The 20,684-nt window shown below is 38.6% G+C and overlaps 1 protein-coding gene across 1 annotated transcript; it reads right to left on the bottom strand.

The window, feature by feature from the left end:
• Nucleotides 1-553: 553 nt before the first annotated feature.
• Nucleotides 554-19,069, bottom strand: LOC124876847 (Down syndrome cell adhesion molecule-like protein 1 homolog). The gene is made up of 3 exons (XM_047379867.1): nucleotides 18,763-19,069; nucleotides 3,151-3,471; nucleotides 554-633 (listed from the first exon to the last, which is right to left on the bottom strand). Exons 1-3 carry the CDS (start codon nucleotides 19,016-19,018, stop codon nucleotides 554-556), a joined length of 657 nt encoding a protein of 218 aa, XP_047235823.1. The 5' UTR covers nucleotides 19,019-19,069.
• Nucleotides 19,070-20,684: the final 1,615 nt, after the last annotated feature.

Below are 20,684 nucleotides of genomic sequence, written 5' to 3'. Positions count from 1 at the left end.
CTGTTGAATGAGCAGGAGCTCATTAGCAAAATCACATGAAAGCTAGGACATATCTGAAGGTTGCTAAGAGACTGGTTTGGAATCTCTTGCCTGGTAACAGACGCGGATAGGGTATGCATACATTCCCGGTTGCAATGAGGGAAACCATGCACAGAATTTACATTTTAAATAAATCTGATTTTACAAAACAATGTGATTCTTGTTTTTAATAATATTTTCGAACTCATAAGGTCTTTCTGATGAAATTTTAGATGATATTGGCCGATGATCCCTTTCTATAACTGTTCATTGGCAGAGGAAGAACAAAACCATCCGTAACAGACTAAAAATCTACATTCTGTCCGACCGTGACCTGATCACCATCGATGCCAGGGCCTGACACAGGCCACTGGTGGCAGGATGTTTGCTTCATGCTAATCCCCCCCTCAGCTCCTGAGGCTGGGCTTTCTGGTCATGTGGGAATAAAGGCACCAAACCGGCTGCCCTGTAACTCAGAGTCCTGCCTCAAATCCTCCACTTGGCTCTTGTGTTAGTATTAGAATGAATATGAGTATTAGTTCAGGCCTGTGTTGGGAGGCAGAATATGGAAACAGATGTTGATGGCATGAGGGAAGGGGGAGGGACTAAAGTGGCCTGAATGAAAGGGAGGAACAGGGTACAGAGCGGGACAATGGATGCTGTTTAAAGGTAATCCAGCTGTGTTAGAAGTATCTGTTAATTGGGTTCTTTACTTGTGTTCCTGGAAGCTCTAGAAGCTAAAACCCCCAAATGTACTTGTTTTCGTTTACTCTAGATGAAATCTATATTATTAAGGCAGCCCAACATTATATAATCAATAAAAAACACCAATTTGGTCTGTTAATGAAAGAAAATTACAGAAGCATGTTTAGTCTGGAACAAGAGGGCAGAAACATAGATGAAAAACCCAATGTAACAGCAACAGAGGTAACTTCAGGTCAAAATGTCCAAAATTAGACTGCTGCAGTATCTGCTGATGTTTGAGGATTGATTATCTATTCTAATGCACTATGGACAAGATTTTTTCCAATGTATTTGGGAAATAAATCAATATGTGCTGTGCCAAAAAGATGTCAGTGTCCACTAGGATTGCCAACTTTTCGAAAGGGAAATAAGGAACACCCTTTTTCAGGTTGGGGGGATTATTGGTAATATTATGCGGGAAACCCAATAACTTTACCTGAATTAAGTCAACTTTTTATTTCAGAGTGAAGATTATCATTTTTGCATGTTAGATTATGATAAAAAAATGTGAAAAGGAGCTTTCCTGTGTGACTCTTTTTTTGTATGCGAAATTCAGTTACAGCAAGAAACAAGTCCTCTTTTACAAGAAAGACAAATTAGGTCAGTTATAATTTGTAGCAGTTGGCAAGTTACAAGCAGCTTGTCTGTAACACTACCAAAGCAGATAGCCCTCAATATTCTGCCAGCTAAAATAAACAAAACAAATATTGGAGAACTAAACAGATAGCTTAAACTAATATGTCTACGTAGATGAGAGAGAAGAACATAGAATCTGATGTCTTGCTGATAGTACATCTTCCTCCTATATCCTGTCTTCTCAACAGCTTCTTGCTTGTTGAGGATCTCTCTGTTAAATATTTGACATCATGAATTCCTCCAGTTTTATGCTATACATTACTCCTCACACATTCACACCATACTTTACCTCCTTCTGTATTTTTTCCAGCCTTCCTCCTAGCAAACTGTGCTCGTAAGATCCAGTAAATTCAAAATCCTGTACTATCATAAGATGTATGCAAGCAAACAATGGCTCTGATTGGTTATAGCTTGCACAAGATGAGATGCGCGAGCATTTACCGCCTGATTCGAGGCTCAGATTGATGAGAAAAGCAACCGTGAGCATTTTAGGAAGATTGAAAGAATTTGCTTCAAACTGTGGATTCCAAATATTGTAATATCTATTTACGGATATATGCTTACATCTTAGAAATATATGACCAATTATGTTTTAAGACGACTCAATATTAGAAAAACATGCGCTTGCAATATTACTGTGAATATTGTGATGACAATATAGTTTGTGACTAACCCACATTTACCTCAATACTGTCTTTTTTTTATTTCGATCAATACAATATCCCCACTGCTGTCCATGAGCTTTAAGATTGTGGTCTTTGTTTTGTTTTAACTTTTCCTTTTAAACATATAAATGTCTTCATATAGATGGCTTTTCTATGTTGGAATGAGTTGGCTTTTCATCTTTTACTTTTCAACCAGGTTTAGATATTAATGAACATCTTGATGCTGGCATCTTTTCTGTGTCTTTTCTACGTTGTGAAAAACGATCTTTCACATTTCAACCATTTCTGTGCAGTGTTCAAACATTTAGCAGTTTTGAAAAACAGTCCATCAAAATGACGAAGTATATGATTTGCAAGCAGAGTTTTAATGCATGGCAGCTGAAATAATTTAACCAATCAAATTTTGCATTCAAGCAGTCCTTTGTGACTTTGTTACTGCACCCATTAATACTGTGGACAGCTGTGATTGAATATATTGTGCAGCTCTAGTGCATTCCATAAAGATTAAATGCAAAACACTTTTGTTTCAAACATGGGCAGATTTATTTTAAGAGGCAGTTAGGAACCATGGAGTCCACTGTTACTGTAAATACGTCAAAGCTATATTATGACTATGTCATTATATGTTGGTATTTTTTTATTATTAACTAAAATAAAAAAAATAAAAAACTAATAAGAAACACATTACAAAATCTTCAATTTGCCTATAAAATTTCACTAGCCTGTTTAGTTCTGACTTTTCCGAAGTGACTGGAATTTTTTCCCCATCTTTTTAGATCTAGACATATTTGAAAACTCCAAAGAGGTTTTAGATCTCATTCAGCAGATGGAGAAGCTGAATGCTGGATGTTGGAATGAAGTGCATTGCTTTATCACTGGCTCTGTCTAATAGGTGCTAGTAAAGGCTGAGGTCTGATGTGGTGAGTGATGCAGATGTTCTCTCGCAGACTGTGTTCTAGGTCAATCTGTGTTCAGGTCAAGGGCTATTTTAGGGCAGGTGATTCAGTGTGGGCTGTGCTTTTTTTGCAGCTGTCAATCACAACTGCTCTATTTTCTGTTTCAACCACTGTCTGTTGCTGCCACTCACCGGCTTTGATGCGGATGTTGGGGCTGCGGATCTTGCCGGCCTGGTTTTCGGCGGTGCAGAAGTAGTCATTGTCGTGGATGTAGCTGTTGTAGGCGGAGGGCGAGAACGGGTACAGCTGGAGGGTGCCGTTGGCATGGACGTGGCGGATGTGGGGCACGTCGTAGATGTCGTCGCCGGTGGCCAGGTACCAGCGCAGTATGGCACTGGGGGTGCCTCCTGCAGGACAGGGCAGGGACACCCCCACTGAGCTGGAGTAGGTTATCTTCTGCAGGGAGGCATTCACAAAGTAAAGCCTGGTAGAGACCACATCCTCACTGTGTACTGCAGAGGCAAACAGATGAAACATAATTACTTAGCAGGATAAGGTTTGACCATGTGCTATGTGCAGTGTACACATTGCAACACCCAAAACCCAGATTGAATGAATTTCAGTACCACTGATTTACAGAGGCATGGGCCAGTTACCAGTATCTATGGATACCAAGGTTTTAAAAAGTTACGGTTTCAAAACCGTCACATTTTTTCACCACCGTATACTCAGGGTCCTTTGACGGTTTAGTGTGTTTTTCTCAATTTTGTTTTGCGTAGTTTTGGCTATGTTGCTACAAACTGCACATCAAAACAAGTGGCCAGGTTGTGTGTTGTGGGGTGAACTGTACTCTTTCAATATTGTGTTCTACCTTTTCAATCTGCATCCTTTTGACATTCTTTGGTACCATTCAAACTGCACAACAATTCCAATTTGATTTCTGTCAGAGTAATGTTTTTTTGTGTTGAGATCAAATTAACAATAAGCAAAGGTTGTAAATAATTGTAACATAAGTGTAATTGATCAATACCTCATTTTTTTAGCAGCTTATTTATTCATTTTTTTGTTTGCAAGTATTAAATATTTTCTTATTGTTAATGATAGCAATTAGACCATAACATACCTTTTTATTTCAAATGCCTATTTATGTTTCATTCTATTAAACTGTGTTATTTTTATTTAAGGTTATCATACACAATCGCAGCTGTTGCCCACATCGCAATAGCACACACAAGTTGAAAAGGGTGGGAATGTCCTTCAGATGTGTTGCAAAATAATCATAACAAATGTATGTCTAATGTCCAGCTGCAAATATCGGTCATGTGACTCAAAAAGCCAGGGATTTGGACTAAAGCTTGTGATGGTTTAGGTGGACGGGACAGATTGGGGGGAGGAGGAGTCTATTACCTTCATACAGTTTGTGCACACATACACAAAGACAAACAGAGAGACAGGGAGGGAGGGAACTCGCTGATAGGTTATGTGATTGGAATTTCTATGCCAGACGCAGAGATTTAAGTCTGTTTAATCTCCTTACATATTTACACAAACACACACACAAATACACACACATAGCCAAGTTATTCATAGGCCCTCAGATTAAATACACACACACCTCCAGCAGAGAAAAAGTGAGTTAATAGAGGAAAGATGGTGGGGTAGGTTGCACCAAGTTAGGGCGAGATTAAAAGAGAAATTAGTGGGGGACACTTCTGATGGACAGATGTGGATTTTAACCACTGCTGACTCTAATTCACTGCATATCATCTCATTTACACCCACCGACTAAATGGTTACCCCCCTCATAGATGAATTTAGGACAGATTTTTTAAATCGTCCTTACTAAACAATGTTAGGTTTTGGATACCAACTGCATAAAATCAGCACTTTTCCCCTTTACATCAACATTTAATTACAAATTGGCACTGATCGTTTTGACTGAATTAAGTTATAAAAATAATATCATATATCAAAAGATCAACTGGTGATTGAAAATAAATTATATTTCAGTCAGTCATTTTCTACCGCTTATTCCATAATGGGTCGCGGGGGAGCTGGTGCCTATCTCCAGCAGTCTATGGGCAAGAGGGGGGGTACACCATGGACAGGTCGCCAGTCCATCACAGGGCAACACACAGACAACCATACACACACTCATTCATACACCTAAGGGCAATTTAGAGTTACCGATTAACCTAACAGGCATGTCTTTGGACTGTGGGAGGAAGCCGGAGTACCCGGTGAGAACCCACGCATGCAAGGGGAGAACACTCCATGCAGAAAGGAGCAAACTCCATGCAGAAAGACCTCCGGCCGGGAATCGAACCCAAGACCTTCTTGCTGCAAAAATCAAATACGTGAACACAGCTTTGTGAACAGAGTACAACAAGCTCTTATTATTATTATTATTATTATTTGATTGTTATACTATATATATCTATTATTATTAACGTTATACTATAATGTGCTATACAAGAAGGGAAAGGTGAGCCGGTTTGACTCACAAAAGTAGAATAATAGAACCTGTAATAAATATCTTAGACATCGCCAAAGGCTCTTACAAAGAGAAAGGTTTTATAGAGAGATTTGAAGGCAGTTAGAGATTTAGTGGGCAGGGAGTTTGAGAGGAAAAGGCTTTAAATCTTTTCATAACAAATGTTGACCTGGAGATAGTTGGAAGAGCAAAGACTATGGATCTCAGCAGTCATTAGGGCACACCGTAGGTCAATAAGTCAGAGATGTTTTTTCAGAACGTTAGCCATAAAGCTCTGGCTTAAAGTGCTAAAACAAAGAATGTGTTTTGACCACTTAAGGAATGAGCAAGGTTTGATACAGTTCTGAAAACTTAAAGCAGATAACAATGTAATAGAAAGGACCAGATTTTGACATTCTCAAGATCAGAAACATGATTGACTTGAGAGTAGAATTAAATATTTTTTCTTAATTGATATTAACTGAGAGCCACCCAAGACTGGTATTAATAAAACATTGAAATTTATTGAAATTTTAAGCCATCCAGAATTTAACATTTTCTATAAAATCAATCAAACTTTCTTTAGATATACTGTGCCACAATAGAACATATGCTGGTCTTTCTTATTCTTTTTCTGTTTTATTATAAAGTGTTATTTAATTAAGATCCAATCTACCCTCCCAAAACTAGCTTTCCCACAGACATGCCTCTGGTGACGTCATATAATGTTCAAGGCAACAGAATCAGAATTGTTTAAATTTCACCTGTTTTTTTTTTTTTTTACTACTTGTCCCTTTTATAATGACATGTTTTTAATTACATGTCTATATATATATATATATATATATATACAGGTCCTTCTCAGAATATTAGCATATTGTGATAAAGTTCATTATTTTCCATAATGTCATGATGAAAATTTAACATTCATATATTTTAGATTCATTGCACACTAACTGAAATATTTCAGGTCTTTTATTGTCTTAATACAGATGATTTTGGCATACAGCTCATGAAAACCCAAAATTCCTATCTCACAAAATTAGCATATCATTAAAAGGGTCTCTAAACGAGCTATGAACCTAATCATCTGAATCAACGAGTTAACTCTAAACACCTGCAAAAGATTCCTGAGGCCTTTAAAACTCCCAGCCTGGTTCATCACTCAAAACCCCAATCATGGGTAAGACTGCCGACCTGACTGCTGTCCAGAAGGCCACTATTGACACCCTCAAGCAAGAGCGTAAGACACAGAAAGACATTTCTGAACAAATAGGCTGTTCCCAGAGTGCTGTATCAAGGCACCTCAGTGGGAAGTCTGTGGGAAGAAAAAAGTGTGGCAGAAAACGCTGCACAACGAGAAGAGGTGACCGGACCCTGAGGAAGATTGTGGAGAAGGGCCGATTTCAGACCTTGGGGGACCTGCAGAACCAGTGGACTGAGTCTGGAGTAGAAACATCCAGAGCCACCGTGCACAGGCGTGTGCAGGAAATGGGCTACAGGTGCCGCATTCCCCAGACCTGGGCTACAGAGAAGCAGCACTGGACTGTTGCTCAGTGGTCCAAAGTACTTTTTTCGGATGAAAGCAAATTCTGCATGTCATTCAGAAATCAAGGTGCCAGAGTCTGGAGGAAGACTGGGGAGAAGGAAATGCCAAAATGCCAGAAGTCCAGTGTCAAGTACCCACAGTCAGTGATGGTCTGGGGTGCTGGTGTTGGTCCACTGTGTTTTATCAAGGGCAGGGTCAATGCAGCTAGCTATCAGGAGATTTTGGAGCACTTCATGCTTCCATCTGCTGAAAAGCTTTATGGAGATGAAGATTTCATTTTTCAGCACGACCTGGCACCTGCTCACAGTGCCAAAACCACTGGTAAATGGTTTACTGACCATGGTATCACTGTGCTCAATTGGCCTGCCAACTCTCCTGACCTGAACCCCATAGAGAATCTGTTGGATATTGTGAAGAGAACGTTGAGAGACTCAAGACCCAACACTCTGGATGAGCTAAAGGCCGCTATCGAAGCATCCTGGGCCTCCATAAGACCTCAGCAGTGCCACAGGCTGATTGCCTCCATGCCACGCCGCATTGAAGCAGTCATTTCTGCAAAAGGATTCCTGACCAAGTATTGAGTGCATAACTGTACATGATTATTTGAAGGTTGACGTTTTTTGTATTAAAAACACTTTTATTTTATTGGTCGGATGAAATATGCTAATTTTGTGAGATAGGAATTTTGGGTTTTCATGAGCTGTATGCCAAAATCATCCGTATTAAGACAATAAAAGACTTGAAATATTTCAGTTAGTGTGCAATGAATCTAAAATATATGATTGTTAAATTTTCATCATTACATTATGGAAAATAATGAACTTTATCACAATATGCTAATATTTTGAGAAGGACCAGTATATATATATATATATATATATATATTATATGTTTTTTTTTTTGTTTTTTTTTTAATGGAGCACTGGATATTATGTTTAATGAAGGGAAGACAAGCCGCTAGATTTGCAATTTTGCTGAGATATCTTTCTTCTTAATTCAATTCCTAATTCAAAAAAATACCTTTTTAAACAAATGTATGTCATTCAAGACGAATCTGAGCAGATGTAATGACCTCATTATAGTTTTTCTTTTTTCTTTCCCTAAAATATGAGAAATTAATACAAACCTGTCTGGTTATATAAGGGTCCATTCTAACATGGAAACGTTTTTGTTCTAAATTGTTAAAATATTCTGTACTTTGTTACTGGGCCCAAATAATCAAACTCAAAGTCTAACCCCAAGATTAACCCCATCAGATCGTATCAGGGATGGGGTAGGACAATAATTATAATTTATTTCAAAATGAAGGGGGATCCCTTGTCAGAGATTGATAACTGGGCAACATGTTACAGATGGTACATGAAAATGTGTCTGGCAGTCCAGTGGTGGGCTACAAAAACCAGGTCAGACTCCCTCCCCTCCGCAGATTACTGATAATGGCCCCTGAGCATAAAGCCCATATTAAAGATTGCAATATCTATAATCTCCCAATGGGGGGATAGCAGTAAAGTAGGGAAGTGAGGGGTCACCCTATCAGCTTGGGGGAAGGGGGTTGTGGCCAGCGAAAGAACCTCTTTTACAGTAGATTATTTGGCCTGGAGGCATAGGCATTTGGGGGAATGTGGAGGACTGAGACTGATAGTGCAGGAAGTAGATCAGAGAGAACTCCCACTACTCAAAACCATGTCAAAGCTGTGTTGAAACCATGCAAAATACACACAAATACGAAACACAAATACACACATGAAAACCGATAAAAACCTTCAAATGCACTCTGTTCTCAACCATATTGGGAGGAGCCAAAATGGCACTTAAGCGTTGTCTGAATTTAAAACAATAACACAACAACTAAATATGACAACTGTAAACCACACAAAATAGCAATCTAAGAGCTTTCACTGTAAACTCTATCTCTATTATTTACAAATAATTAACAAAAATGTCCCTTGATGACATTGTGAAACGTAGTGGCTCTGGTAGAAATCATCTTCAACCATTATTTAATGCAGTTAAAGTTTTATCCATGTTACCTTTTAGATCCTTTTTTAGGCACGAACTTTCTCCCATTATTGTGACAGCGGCTGCATTGGACAACCCATTGTCTGAACGGACACCATAGCTGGCCTCAACTCCATAGATTTTGTGTCATCAGGCACAGAAAAGTCCAAAAGATATCTGCAATCTTAAGTTCTGATTTTAAGGTTCTTTATCAACCTGCTTTATTACAAATACAAAATCCAACCAAAAAACTCTAAGCTATTTGATAAATTGCAAACGAAAATAGAATTGTATGGATGACACACAAGTAAGGCAGTGGTGGCACATATCTATCTAACCCAGGTTCTACTGGAGGTTCCTTCCTGTTAAAATGGAGTTCTCCTCACCACTGTTGCTGCATTCATGCTCAAAATGAGGAATTTCTGCAAAGTCAACAACTCTATGCATCCGGCTGGGTTTCCTTAACACCTTTTACCAACTGGAATAATACACTGAACTTGATGGCACTGTTTAATAGCTAGGATTGAATTGCCGTTTATGTAATTGAATTTGAATCTGTTTACATGACTGGATTAAAATGACTGAGTTTCTGTACATAAATTGGATTTTTTTTTGTGAATTGACAAGAGATGACACTTGTGCATCAGTGCTATATAAATAAATGAAATTAAACTGAGCTGAAGTAAAAGTGTGGCAAATCTGAAGACTAGCTTAGTGGTGAGGGTGTCAAAACAGAGTATAAAAGGAGCATCCACAAAAGACTATCCTCTCAACTGACCAATGCTGGGAGGATACTAATAGATGAAGTAATAGATGCAAAAGAAGGGCAACAAGGAGGTGTATCTATCTGATAGACATCAGGGGTATCATATCAATAAGTGCGGCAAATTACATTTATTGGTCAGTGTTGAAAAAGCCTGCAATGAACATATATCTTTCAACATCTCCTGTGCAAAATATTGTAAGATACACTGCCTAGCCAAAAAAAAAGTTGCCACCAAAAAAAAAAGTCACACATTGTATATTTCGTTGATCCGCCTTTAGCTTTGATTACGGCACACATTTGCTGTGGCATTGTTTCAATAGGTTTCTGCAATGTCACAAGATTTATTTCCACTCAGTGTTGCATTAATTTTTCACTGAGATCTTGCATTGATGATGGTAGAGTCTGACTGCTGCGCAAAGTCTTCTCCAACACATCCCAAAGATTCTCAATGGGGTTAAGATCTGGACTGTGTGGTGGCCAAGCCATGTGTGAGAATGATGTCTCATGCTCCCTGAACCACTCTTTCACAATCGGAGCCCAATGAATCCTGGCATTGTCATCTTGGAATATGCCCGTGCCATCAGGGAAGAAAAAATCCATTGATTGAAAAACCTGGTCATTCAGTATATTCAGGTAGTCAGCTGACCTCATTGTTTGAACACATACTGTTGCTGAACCCAGACCTGACCAACTGCAGCAACCCCAGATCATAGCACCGCCCCCACAGGCTTTTACAGTAGGCACTAGGCATGATGGGTGCATCACTTCACCTGCCTCTCTTCTTACCCTGTTCTCACTCTGGAACAGGGTAAATCTGGACTCATCAGACCCTATGACCTTCTTCCATTGCTCCAGAGTCCAATCTTTATGCTCCCTAGAAAACTGAAGCTTTTTTTCCCGATTATCCTCACTGATTTGTGGTTTTCTTAAGGCTACACAGTTGTTCAGTCCCAATCTCTTGAGTTCCCTTCACATTGTGCGTGTGGAAATGCTCTTACTTTCACTATTAAACATAGCCCGGAGTTTTTCTTCAATTTGATCATCAAATGTTTAAGTGATCGCCGATCACGATCATTTAGGATTTTTTTCCGGCCACATTTCTTCCTCGAAGACGGGTCCCCACTATCCTTCCAGTTTTTAATAATGCCTTGGACAGTTCTTAACCCAATTTTGGTAGTTTCTGCGATCTCCTTAGATATTTTCTCTGCTTGATGCAATGATTTGACCCTTCTGAAACAGACTGACATCTTTTCCACGACCATGGGATGTGTCTTTTGACATGGTTGTTTAAGAAATGAGAAGCAACTCATTGCACCTGTTGGGGTTAAATAACTTGTTGCCAGCTGAAACATAATCGCCCATGCAGTAATTATCCAAAGGGAGGCTCGTACCTATTTGCTTAGTTATTTCCAGGTGGGGACTTTTTTTTTGGCCAGTGTATGTTGAGTGACTTGTTGGATAATAAATACAAACATGGTTTCCAGAGCTGCTTTGAAGTCTATTATAACTCAACAAAGTCAGGTACTCATCCATACATGCAACTGAAAACAGCAGTTAATTAGCTGGGAGGTTCTTACAAGAATGAAAGACACAGCCACAAATATTTAATTTCTCATATCTCCAATATTAGAGACAATTAATAATAAAAGTAATTATACTCAAATTAACAAAGCTATAACCTATTAAATACTTAAAAATACAAAGGCTCAATATTTTAATACTTTACTTTAAATATTTTTTGAAAAGATGATCCCCCTGCCCCATGCAAACAATAAAGATGGCAGGAAAGAACTAGGGCTTTTATTGCTGGTCACAACAGAACAAAAAATAAAACCTTTTATTCAAAATTACTCTTCACTGTGCCAAGAAATAGAAATTAAATCTACAGGAATTATCTTTCTTGGGAATTTTATTATACAGATTATAGCTTCACAGCTAGCAGGGGCCATTCGTTATAAAAACTAGTACAATAAAGCAATACATCAATATTAGATATGCACAAAAAGATCGGTCGATCTTGACTGGCCATGACTGATGACCAGCCAGTTGGATACCAAAAACTCCAACGTTTTTCCAATCAGTGAACTCACCATATGTAAGTGCTGAAAGATTGCTCAAACAACAACACTCTTCAATGTGGATACTGTTTGTTTTTACTAGCAAACAGTATCAGCAAGGTGTTCAAAATGAAGTCAGGGGACACAGAGATGTAAAAGGTTTATTAAAAAGAAGCTATTTCCTATGACATCTCTGAGGATCATTTAGTCTGCAGGAGTGAGCAAGACTTGTGTTTTACCCTTTAAGGTATGGATCTACATTCCAGGAAATACAATGTACATAGAAACTGTTATTCTTGTGTTATATAATAAGAATTATGGAAAATAACTGAAAGAGACAACATGTGACTGCAGGAGCAAATCTTTTGGAGAGCAACAAACTACAACAAGTTGCCTTCCTAACATTGTGGCAACATCTAAAGAAGTGGCAAATAAAGATAAAACCACCATTTATCCTTATGACACTATTGATTGTTGGCAAGTTATAAACAAAAACCTAATTTTGCATGACCTATTTTTACAACATGTATCTGTGGTACAACAAGACGCCCCAATAAGAAATGAGCTAGTGCAAAAACTCCACCTATGTCCAATGCGAAAGCGATATCAGTTACGTTTTTAATGCTATAAACAACCTCCCTTAAAACTGTCACATTACATTATCTTAAAATGATCATTTCCGCCTATTCACCACGAGAAAGTACTGCAAAATATTTTTAGATCGCAATACATAAAATGCTATTTTTTGACAAACAAATTGCAGTTTTTTTTTTGCAGATAGAGGGCATATAAATATAAATAAATTTGAAAAACAAACTGACTAGGGATACATCACAGGTCCACCCCACCAGGTGTGGTCAAAGGCTCAGTGCTGCATTTGTGCCAGAACAGTAGAGTTTCCACTCCATTTAAAACCAGCCGATCAAATGTTACCAACCACCTGTGCCAACCAGTATGATAGCTTGCATTGCCAGGATAACAAAACATAACGATTGTACCAGTGATAGAAAAATACAGCATCATAAATATATTGTGTTTATAAATACCTTTAAAGGCTATTCTGTTGAACACATTAGGAAATGTATTTAAAAAACACCAACTTCACTGAGTTGCATCTGATCCCTAAAATGCCTGTTTATGTTTTACCTAACTTTTCATTGTTTGTTTAGAAAGTGCTTTCATCAAGATTCATGACTTTCCACCAAAAGCTATTGGATTCTCAGTTGATTCAAGACATTATTACAAACAAAATCCTTTTGATACTGCGATCACACACGATTAAAGGTCTGCATCCATGTGAAGGGTCAGATTAAAACAGTATCAGCATCAAGTATAGGTTAGTTGACAATTCTTAAAACCTATAAGAACCATAGTCAAACTGATTACCACATTAACCAACCAGACACTGCTTTACATCTACTCTTTTTTTTTAACATCTACTTTTAATGGAGTCAATGATAGATCAAAGAAAGCACGCTGAATAAACCTGCACAACACATAGCAAACTGACAGTCAGGTGCAAAACACAAACATCTCAAAACAGAAAGTTAGTGCATGGAAACATTCAAAGTGTGGAATAGGCCGGTTTAAATAGCTACTCGAAGAATATTTGAGGGGTAGTACGTAGTAGTCGGAGAAATAGTTGCTGATTTTCTGCTGAGCCAACATTAACGCTTGCCTCGGCAGTTTCCATTATATACTTGATACGTTTCACAGGTAACAACTGTGTTCACTGGACCGCCGATGACTGGTTACCAAAAAAAAAACTTGATGGCTGAATTACGGACAAGATACACATGAGTTGTGAGGTCTGTAAGGATACAGGCTGATGCTAAAGTTACAATCTGCTTGAGAGCTTCTTGTTGCCAGAAAACTAAAAGGCTGTTTTACTATGTTTAAGGAATCTGGATGCAGTTGTACACTGCTATTTCAAAATATTAAATATTTAGAATGGTCAAATGTGAACCTGATATTTCTACGCAAATGTGTTTTAGCATTACAACTAAGTTAGAATTATACAAACAAAAAATGCAGTACATGGATTGGTCCAGCCTTGATTTGATTTATCTACACTGACTACCGAGTCTTTAAAACACAGTTTGTAATCTCTGAAACCTTTATTTTATCTATGAAACAAAGTTTTCTTCTTGTCTTAAATCTTCTTGTCTTGTTTAACCAAACCCTTTATAGTGTACTGTCTAGAGCATTTTATGTTAGAAGGTGAAGCTAGCAGCATGACTTTCAAACAGGGGCATTTGAGTCCAAAGTACAAAAACTTTACTTCATAAAACCTACATTTCACTTGCAAACTCCTAGAAGCTTTGGTTGCTGTTTCATCACTATTCTGCACCTTTCAAACGATTTAGTTGAAGATTAGGAAATGATCATCGACGTACAGTGTAACAATCACACCAAAATATTGGTGTCAAGAAAACATGAAAAATATATTGAAGACATGAATCACATACTCTGATAAAGCACACAGATTTGAAAGTCATAAAAGAGTCAACACTCACTGTGGGTCTAAATCAGGAAAATAATCTTGAATATGACCACCTGACTAAAAGTTAAACCACATCAAAATCCTGAATTATTTGTTGAGTCTAATTTTTTCGTTTTTCTTTCCACTAACAGCAGATTGTTTTTTACTGGATCAAGTTGTGAGGTCCTCACAAGTATTATTTTACACAATCAGAAAGTAAGTCTTAATAATAATGTAACACAAGTGAGGAAGATCTATAAAATCTTACATAGAGAATTCTGGTTTGTGTTTTTTAAGGAAAATTATCATCTACCAAAATATTAGACCATTTTTAAAAAAGAACTGTTGATTTCAGAATAGTATTGAGGATTTAATATTTGTGATAACATAAGAAAAACAAACATTGCTGTTGCCCAACCCTTGCAGCACGTGGGCAGTTGATACTGTGTTAGCAGTGTAGACAGTGCTGCATGGTTTTCATGAAGGTGTTGTTGCAGTTCGCCTGCACCCAGGAGGTTTCATCAGCCTCGTTCAGACACAGCTCCAGAGAGAAAACCAGCCCTTACAGGAAGGTGTTGGAGGCGCTGATGGCACCACTGGAGCTACAGCTTAGGCTGTCAGAGTCGCAGGAACTATTTTACACGCCCTGCCAGTGAGCAATGCATGAATATGTATGTCGGAGAGGCAGAAGTCATAACCTATGCAAGGTTTCATCATGCATAATGCAGCTCATCTACGCCTCTCAAGGATGTGAATACACACAACCGCACATGGACACACACACACACACTTGACGCTCACAACTGTATTGTGCTGGGGGGGGGACAAACTCCAAAAGCCAAAATGTTTCAAATTCACACATTTTTACAATTCCACATGCCCCTGTGCCCAACTAAAGACAAAACACATCCTCATGCTGCCCTGCTCTCACAAATCTCAACCTAAAAATAATTTCCAACACGTATTGGGCTTTATTTCTAAATAAGTTTAGATACCAAAGGTCAAAACTGGGATTCAGCTTTTGCAGCCCTGCTTTTTGCATGTAGATTAGGCAAACAAACTGACATAAAATTCTTCTTTCCCCTTTTTTAGAAACAGCTTCATCTTCAGTGTAGTTCTACTTTTTTCTCTTTTCTTGGCTTGCCATCCAGCTGTCTCTCATCAGTCAAGCGTTTTTGGGACAGAAAGTTGTGTTTTGATTTGGGTGGCAACAGGAAAAGCAACTACATGTGGAAACACACTGTCACAGGAGGCACTGGGACAAAATACAATGAGAGAGGGTGTGTGAATTGAATATCAGTGAGATATGGGGGGATGTAGGTAGGTGTAAATTTATAGATAATCCCAAGAGTTTGGCATAAGAAGGTGGTTGGTGGGTAGAGAAGTAAGGAAGGTTGCTGAAGTTAGATCTAATCAATGGATGGGTTTTGCTGTTCCACACCCTTGTCCCGTAGTAATCTGTTCCCTCAAACCCCTTGCACCCACCACCCCCGACCCCCCTGGACTATGCTGTGTCACTAAAAAAAAAGTATGCTACTTCAGCAGTCCCCAGGGACCTGCTCCCCCCTCACTTCAAAGCAGCCAGTTTCTCTCTTAATGTGAATATCAAATCTGGTAGATCACAAGTCACAGCACAGTCTGCATAAACTGCCCCTCCCCCCAGCCTTTAATTCTGCCTAGTGATGAGGGAAAGAGAGGGAGGGGAGTCATTGCAAGAGGAAGCGACTGAGCAAGGAGGGGAGGGAGAGATGGAGAGAGAGATGGAGATAGAGGGAGATCCAACAAAAAAACAACTACTTGCTTCAGAGATTTGACATTTGCCGAACACTCCCTCCTTCGGAAAAATGTGCGGTACTGGCATCCAATGAAATTCGGAGAAGGTCTGGCTCAATTTAGCAATGCTGTGTTGATACACAGAGTTCTTGCTGGAGAAAATTTTGCACGTTCACTTTTGATGTCAGGCATGGATGTTGGTTTTTTTTGTTTAGTTTTGGTTAGTCATTTTAGAAAATCTAGATAAAATCTAGATAAATTTGGTGAAATTGGGAAAAAACTGTGCTGTCCCATGGGGCTTTTATGAACAACTTTTAACAGCAGCTACTTATATTTAGTAAATTAATGAATGAAGATATAAGAGTTAAAACCAAACTCTAAACTCTATTAAAATTCGTTATTATATTTCAAATAATGTTTATATTATATGAATTTTGATAGGCTTATTTTAGAGAAATGTAAACAAATTAAATTCAGGAAAGGGTCAAATATAGTCAAAAATAACTCAAAGAGCACTATTTTTCTTTATGGCCTTCCTCCAGAGTGGCATTCTTATCCCTAAGTATAAAATTAAATAAGGTTTAATGTGGTAAAAAAAAAAAAAAGAGAAAGCCTGGATTATGTTTGAGAAATTGCAAGCACAATGCAGTCTGTCAATACTGAATTTTACTCAGGTTGCAGCCTTAATTTTGCATTCTTGCAATGAAAGAAAATGGCAATGGGCAAGGAGGGGAAGGGGGTTCAGTGCCACTGACTCAGTGGTGTGAACAAGCAGGAATGATCCCCCCTGCTGCTGTCACCTCTCATTAAACACCTTTAAATAATCATTTTTGTACAAATTATTTGACACTTTTTAAAATTGATTATATTTGCTTGAGATTAGGCCTGTTTATTATATTATGAGCTTAATTTTCATTATTGCTAACTAATCAACATTTGCAATGAATATTTACAGAGCCTGTAAATTAAAAAAAAAAAACACAAGAGAAGACTACATCTTCGTTTCAAAAGTACGTATATATATATTTTTTTTTTATATAACAGGATACTTTTGAAGATCCATTAGCGATTTTGCAACAGAGTTTTACCCATTTTTCCATTTAGGGCCCAAAACATTTTACCTTTCTTTTATGGCTGTTTTCGAGTTTAAAAAACCTCAAGACATGTTTGGATCTCATAAAAAAAGTACCCATCGTGTACCAGCAGAACCATTCCAAGGGGCGTCCCCGTCGCACGCCTCTCGTCCACGCGCCCGCGCTGGCTGGCACACGCGCGCGGACATGTCCGCGGGGTCCAGGTGCGCTATTAGTGAGGAACATGACCGGGCAAGTCTCTAATCTGCACCCACGCCCCTGTAGTTTCTCATTTGATGAAATAAATTTGCGTATTTTAAAATGATTCCATTAAGCCCTCTGCCAGGCTTTCAAATCACATTGAATAAATAAAAAACAATAAAAAAAAAGAAGAGATGTATTTTAAAGCCCATTTTTCATTAACTGAAATTAGTCTACATAAATATCCAGTACAATCAAACACTTCATTGATACGTTAGTGCCTATAAGGCCTGTTTATGCGCTAAAACGGCCATATTTCTGCTCCCAGACTTTTAGAAAAAAAATACATATTTGCTCCTTTTCAAGGCTTCAGCTAATATCACATGAAAATGGTTTTAGGCAGGCAGGATGTACACAAAGGCCTATAAATACACTCTCATGTGGGAGTGTTGTATTCCTATTATTTTCGACACAGATTTCCTCGAGATTATTTTAATGCACTATAAAAGCACCACAAAGATGAACTTTACAAATGGGTCAGGGATTTGTTGCATCGTGAACAAGAAACACAAAAGAAATAATTTAAAGGAGGATTTCGCATTTGCAGGCAGAAAAATCAGAGGACGTTTTTTAAAAGGGGCACAGTGAATTAAGTAAGAAGGACAAATCTGAATGCTCTAATTATGGCCTTTATGTGGGTGCAGACCTATTACACTAATAAGGCCGTTGTGGGAGAAAGGGGACCCTTTTATTTACCACCAAATGACAACAATTTGTCATCATAGAAGGAAAAAAAAAAATCTCGTCCTAAACATAAGAGCGTCTCTGTAGCAACCAGCACTTCTCCTCCTAATCAGTCCATCCAAACAGCTGCAATTAGCAAAAGCTACAAGATGGAAGCGCCTAGATCTAAAATTAAATCACAAACGTACACCTGAAAACTTTGGACTACATTGGGAAATTTACTATTTGTTAAAAAAATTTGCAAATCATTATAAGCGCATGTTTTTATTTCTGTCTCACTCCCCGTCAGTTTGCACCTCATTCTCAGCATTCAGCCATTTTGCATATTCATAACTGGAGTTGGTAATGCGAAAACAATCCGTGCTATCAGCACCATCTGAGAGGCACCAAGGTGCGCTGCAAAAAAACACCAAACACCCAAGAAATTTTACAATTCAAGCTCCCTCATTTAAAATTTCTGCTCACTCAGCTGCAACAGTTTTTTTGGAATTTGATTTTGATAATAAATTTAACTATCTTTTCATTTTCGGCCGGAGCATAAGGGTAGACCAGGCATAATCTTACATTAACAGCAGTTTTCACATGCAACTTTTCATTCATTCATTCAACTTAAATACCAAGAAGCCCATCTCAGACTGCAGGTTGTGAAATATTCCAAAATAGTATTATAATATTTTTTTCTCTTACCTTCTTGGAGAGAGTACAGCAGGAGTAAAGTTACAAGCCACATGCCATAAATAGCAGGTATATTTTTCAGGAATTTCTGGCAATCCTGGTAAGTGTGAGGCGCGTTCTTTTGGCCAGGCGGGTCTCCGTGCTGGACTGGCGACTGTGCTCCCGGGAGGTATTTCCAGCCCTGCTGCCCCGCTAAGCGTGGAGGGGAAACGACAGGCGCCTCGGCCCCGCCCATGTCCCCTCCTCTCTTCATGAGACTACCGTGCATGTAAATCCATTTTTCCTTTCTCAAATCAAACGCCGATTAGGTTGTTCTGCACCTGATCGTTTTGGTCCACTTGTGTCCAAGATAACTCGTTTGGCACCTTTTGGAGAGGGTGTTTGGAGAGTGCACCCACCTGTGCGCCCCGATGACCGCGCTCTCCTTCATGCGCAATAGGGATGCGGAAAGTCGCTCAGACCGACCCGGAGCCTATTTTGGGTTGGCACACTCTCTGCTGAGTTAGTGCTAGATTTTAAGGTCTGTGTACCTACAGAACAGGGTGGGCTACAACGATTTTTCTTTTCTTTGTCTGCTTTCGGAGCGCAAGCATTTGCGCACAGAAATGCACTGCAGATAGAGAGGAGGAGAGAGGAGCGGGGTGTGGGGCTTTGCAAGTTCACAAAGCGGGTACAGTGTGCCATACAATCCAAAGGTTACAGGGACGCCGTAAAAGAAATCGAGCAACTTTATGGAAAGCTGATTGCTCTTTTGATTGCAGCCCTTCGGAGAACAGCTTCACTGCATAAGCATTAAGGATGGAGGAAGGCATGAAAGTTGCAGGACCCTCCCAGACTCATGGAATATTTCAAATCATTGGTGAAAAATATTTTATTAATTAAATTAAAAATATTAAAATATTCTGCTCCGATTAAGCCGGAACATAGACCCAAAATGTAGAGTGAGCATTGACAGCTGCAGAAGGGAGAACTATGTAAGGTAATTTTAAAAAATGTGATCAATTAATTCAAAACCGTTTTTTCCTTGGCTTACAAAAAAAACTAAATAAATTAAAGTGTTGGGATCTGCCCTACTTAGAGTTGATCGTTTCATGATTTAAATATTACTTTGTGGCGATTTTTCTTAAAAAAGAAAATACTGCATGCTCATTTTTAAATTATAATTTAATAGCCAAGCTGGCGGTGACATTTCTGACTGTATGATTACGTTTTTATAGATTCACGTTGTTGAGGACGTTTTCACTTCTTGGCCACATTTAGAAACAGTAAAATGTAGCAGCAATAATAAACCATGCGGTAATGCTACCAATATGCACACATATTAGTTCTATTTCCAATATTACTTGCTGACTTAGACTTAGTTTACTCATTTAAAGTTATCTCCACCTCTCGCTCCCCTGCAGCTGCCTCTGCGGTCTGTGGTCCAAACATCTAATCCTTTCAGCGACTCAATGCTGCCATCTGGTGGTCAATTCTGGAACAGACACGTGAATAGGCTCACAATTACGGATTGCTCCATAAGTGTCCAAATATGCAAACAATTCTGGATATAATATGAGGAATCCTTTTTATGATATTTTTGAAATATATACAATAATATGGGCCGAAAGAATGCGTTCAGGCATACAATCAATGTTTTACATATTAGCACAAAACAAAAACCCTACAAGTGAATCTCAATAAAATAGAACATTACTGAGATGTTAGTTTATTTCAATATTGTTTTTATGACACTTGTATAAAACAGTTGAAGAAAGCATGAAATGGTCTCCCTGTGCATGCCTTAGTTAGTTCCCCCAAAAGTCCAAAACCATGACTCTTAGGTTAACAGGTCTCTCTAAATTCCCCTTAGGTATGAGGGTGTGTGTGTGCGGTTGTTTGTCCTGTGTGTCTCTATGTTGACCTGTGACCTGTCCAAGGTGTATCCTGCCTCT

This window comes from Girardinichthys multiradiatus, chromosome 11, assembly GCF_021462225.1.
Source record: "Girardinichthys multiradiatus isolate DD_20200921_A chromosome 11, DD_fGirMul_XY1, whole genome shotgun sequence".
In the NCBI taxonomy this organism is placed as follows: domain Eukaryota; kingdom Metazoa; phylum Chordata; class Actinopteri; order Cyprinodontiformes; family Goodeidae; genus Girardinichthys; species Girardinichthys multiradiatus.
The sequence above is the reverse complement of the archived record's forward strand: the minus strand, read 5'-3'. Positions and strand labels throughout refer to the sequence as shown.

What these genes read in the sequence shown, in the direction of transcription:
- LOC124876847 (XM_047379867.1), bottom strand. Translation starts at nt 19,018, where the DNA reads ATGCACGGTAGTCTCATGAAGAGAGGAGGGGACATGGGCGGGGCCGAG. An exon ending in GCTGTACTCTCTCCAAGAAG is followed by an intron (nt 3,472 to 18,762) that starts GTAAGAGAAAAA and finishes TTGCCTCTGCAG; the next exon opens with TACACAGTGAGGATGTGGTC. An exon ending in CAACATCCGCATCAAAGCCG is followed by an intron (nt 634 to 3,150) that starts GTGAGTGGCAGC and finishes CCTTTCATTCAG; the next exon opens with GCCACTTTAGTCCCTCCCCC.